At 33.9% G+C, this 3,201-nt stretch overlaps 1 protein-coding gene and 1 pseudogene across 1 annotated transcript in view; one reads left to right on the forward strand and one right to left on the reverse strand.

The window, feature by feature from the left end:
- LOC114075287 overlaps positions 1-992 on the forward strand; it is a 5,453-nt gene extending 4,461 nt beyond the window's left edge. Inside the window, 1 exon segment of the mRNA XM_027913776.1 lies at positions 401-992. Coding sequence (XP_027769577.1) covers positions 401-992 — 592 coding nt within the window.
- Positions 993-1,541: 549 nt separating this feature from the next.
- On the reverse strand, positions 1,542-2,520 carry LOC107006188 (annotated as a pseudogene).
- Positions 2,521-3,201: the final 681 nt, after the last annotated feature.

Consider the following 3,201-nt stretch of genomic DNA (forward strand, 5'->3'; position numbering starts at 1 on the left):
CCCCCCCCAAATTTTTTTTACTTAATTATTTACCTTTTTGACCTACGTGACAATATACGTGAATTACCTATGTAAGGCGTGTGAGTGTAGTTTTTAGATAACAATGACCAATAAAAGTTGGCCACGTGTTAAAATAATTTTAAAAAAAACTCAAAAATAAATATTAACGCTATTACCAAAAAGAATGCAGTTGTCTTATTCTCTCTCTATCAGTGTTCTTCATCTTTGAAAAAAAAAACTCCATTATCAGTGTTCTTTATCTTTGAAAAAACTCCATTATCATTCAAGTTAAATTGCTCCTTGGTTCGAAAGGTAAAGTAAATTTTAATATATTCTTTGCACCTATTTATGTCTATTATTAATTCTGATTTTTTTCACAACATTGTTGTATAAATGTTAGGGTTATGACAAAATCCGAGTTGAATAAGTTGTGTATGGATGAGAATGATTCAATGATTAATGGGAAAGTGCGATGCAAGCATGGAATTTTATAGCAAATGCAGACGTCTTGATCAGATCGCATTCCCGGAAGACGATTTTTGTCTTGTCCTCACTATGAGGCCACAAACTGTAATTTCTTTATATGGAGAGACAAGGAGAGAGTCGATGAAAGATCTCTATTTATTCTTCCAAAATTGGTGAATGGGATTAAGGAGTTAGAAATAAATTATGAGCATGTGAAGATGCAATTAGAACAACTTGATAATTCCATTATTGAAAAGTCAAAACAAGAGAAAATTCCTTTGGATGAAGGTGAAAGTCTTCGAAATCGTTATGAAAATCTCAACATAAATTCAAAGGATAAGGGTGACAATGTAAAAGAAATGGGTGATTTGAAAGAGAAGAAGATGAAAGGGACGAAAATGAAGAAAACAGATAAAGGTTGTCATTTTGGGAAATTCCTTTGTTGTTTGATAATTTATTATGTTGTTATATTTGTTAGATTTCTAACCCAAGTTGGTAGGTTTAATGATCATATGAAATTGCAATAATTTTGTGTGGTATTGAATCCTTTATTTGCTCTACCGTAATGAAAATGTGAACTTATTTGTGTTTGAAACTTTCTTAATTCTCTATTTGCCATGATTTTTTTGAGTTTTAAATTGTAAAATTAAGTAAAGCAAGGGGTATTAATCATTCTTAAGAGAAAAGTTTTAGTACAAAATTGATTTTAAAAGTGTCCAGAATTATACAAGTCACATTGCATAAGTGACTAGAATTTCATTGCTTATGAGCAAATTTCAGTACAAAGTTGATTCTAAAAGTGAACTTAAACGCAAAACGAAGTTTCACATTGCATAAGTACTCATAATTTCAGTACTATTTCATACATACATATAACAAAAAATAAGAAACATGAAACAGAATAGTACTTATAGTGGCCACCAAAACAATACTAAGAAAACACCACTGATATCAACATTATAGTTTCCATGGGTCTTGAGGCTGTGAAGAGGAGGAATCATTTGAGTTTGAAAGTCTTGATTGATCTCTAATCTGCTGGAGCCTTTTGGTTGTGATTGCCTTATTTTCTTTCCACTTCAATCCACTTGTTGGTTTGAAACCAAAATCCCAGTTACAATAGTTGATCTCAAAACTCTTTTTGGTCCAGCTAATATTCTGCTACTTGGCAATCTAGGCTACAAAATTTTTAGAGAACTAAGGTTATTATAGAAGAAACGTGTAAGTCATTAGAGAATAAACAATATGAATGCATCACAATACTTACATTGAAAGTTTTGAAACCATTTTCAGCTTGAAACACACCCATTCCAGTTAATCTTGGCCTTTAAATTGAGTTGTGTTATCAACACCCTTTCCTTTCCTGGCAGTAGAAGTTTCCTTTGGTGCAACATTTGTGTTATGGTCTACATCCTGTGTTGTACTACCTTGAGAACATGTAAACCAACTTTCAAGTGGACGATTACTACCTCTTCCTGCACATCCCAATCCCCTACCCCTTCCTCAACCACTCCTGGTTCTTGATGATACTCCAACACCATTTACATTTGCACTTGCTTAATGTGATGGTGTTCTTGAAGTTGTAGGAGGTGCAGTGGTTCTAGGTGAAGCCCTTGATGCACTTCCAGTTGTTGTAGCTCTTGGTGTCTTGAAGTTGTTAGAGGTGCATTAGTTCTAGGTGAAGCACTTGATGCACTTGCACTTGGTGTAGCTCTTGTTGTTCTTGAAGTTTTTGGAGGCGCAGTAGTTGTAGGTGAAGCCCTTGATGTAGTTGCACATGCATTTGTGCTTTTAGGTCTGTCTCTCTCCCTTTTTGCAACATGCTCACCCTCAATATTTGTTGATTTCTAATTTGAAAAAAACATATATTATATTAGTAAGTTGATTAGACTTTAAAAGTAACAAAATAGTAAGGTACCTTTGCTCTTCCCCTTCCCTTTCTTGAACTTGATGGTTCTTCAACATTTGAAGTAGGGGTAGATCTCTGTTCCCTGGAAGTAGAACCAACTCCATCACTCCTTCGTAAATGACAACTTCTTTTATTGTGACCTATAACATGGCAAAGACTACATGTCATAGTTAGTCCAGTTCTAGACAGTTTACAAGACATCTTAGTTTCACCAACCTCTTTCCTTTTCAACTTTCTAGGCCTGCCTAACATTTGTTTTATCACTAGTGGATCAACAAGAGGGTTTCTTGATTCTTTCCATATTGGCATGTTATTCATAGGATGTATGAAATATGAGTAAGTCATCAAGTACCTCTCTTTTGAGTAGCATGGATGAATGAACTCATGTGGGTCATATTGTTTATGCAACATTACAGTTAAGGCATGTGCACATGGTATTCCCTTTAACATCCAAGATCTATAACTACACTCCCTCTTTCTCAAATATACAGTGTGTTGTTTGTATCCATTCAAAACTTCATAGCCAATTATTCCATTAAACTCAATGTTACATGCCATTGACTTATCAATATTTTGTACTAATACTTTCATTTCCATTGGAGAGAAATTGGTTATCCAAGAGTTTGGAAATTTACTTAACCTAGCTAACCTAGTAATGACCTTAATCCTTATCTCTTCAAGCATACTAACAATGGTTTTATGCCTTGCAGACAAAATCCAAGCATTAAAGCTCTCACACATATTATTATCTACTGCATCAGAGTTGACTTCACAATTAAAATAGACATTGCACCAATTTTCTTTATCGTAGTAAATTATATCATCCACTA

Source organism: Solanum pennellii, chromosome 12 (assembly GCF_001406875.1).
Source record: "Solanum pennellii chromosome 12, SPENNV200".
NCBI lineage: Eukaryota > Viridiplantae > Streptophyta > Magnoliopsida > Solanales > Solanaceae > Solanum > Solanum pennellii.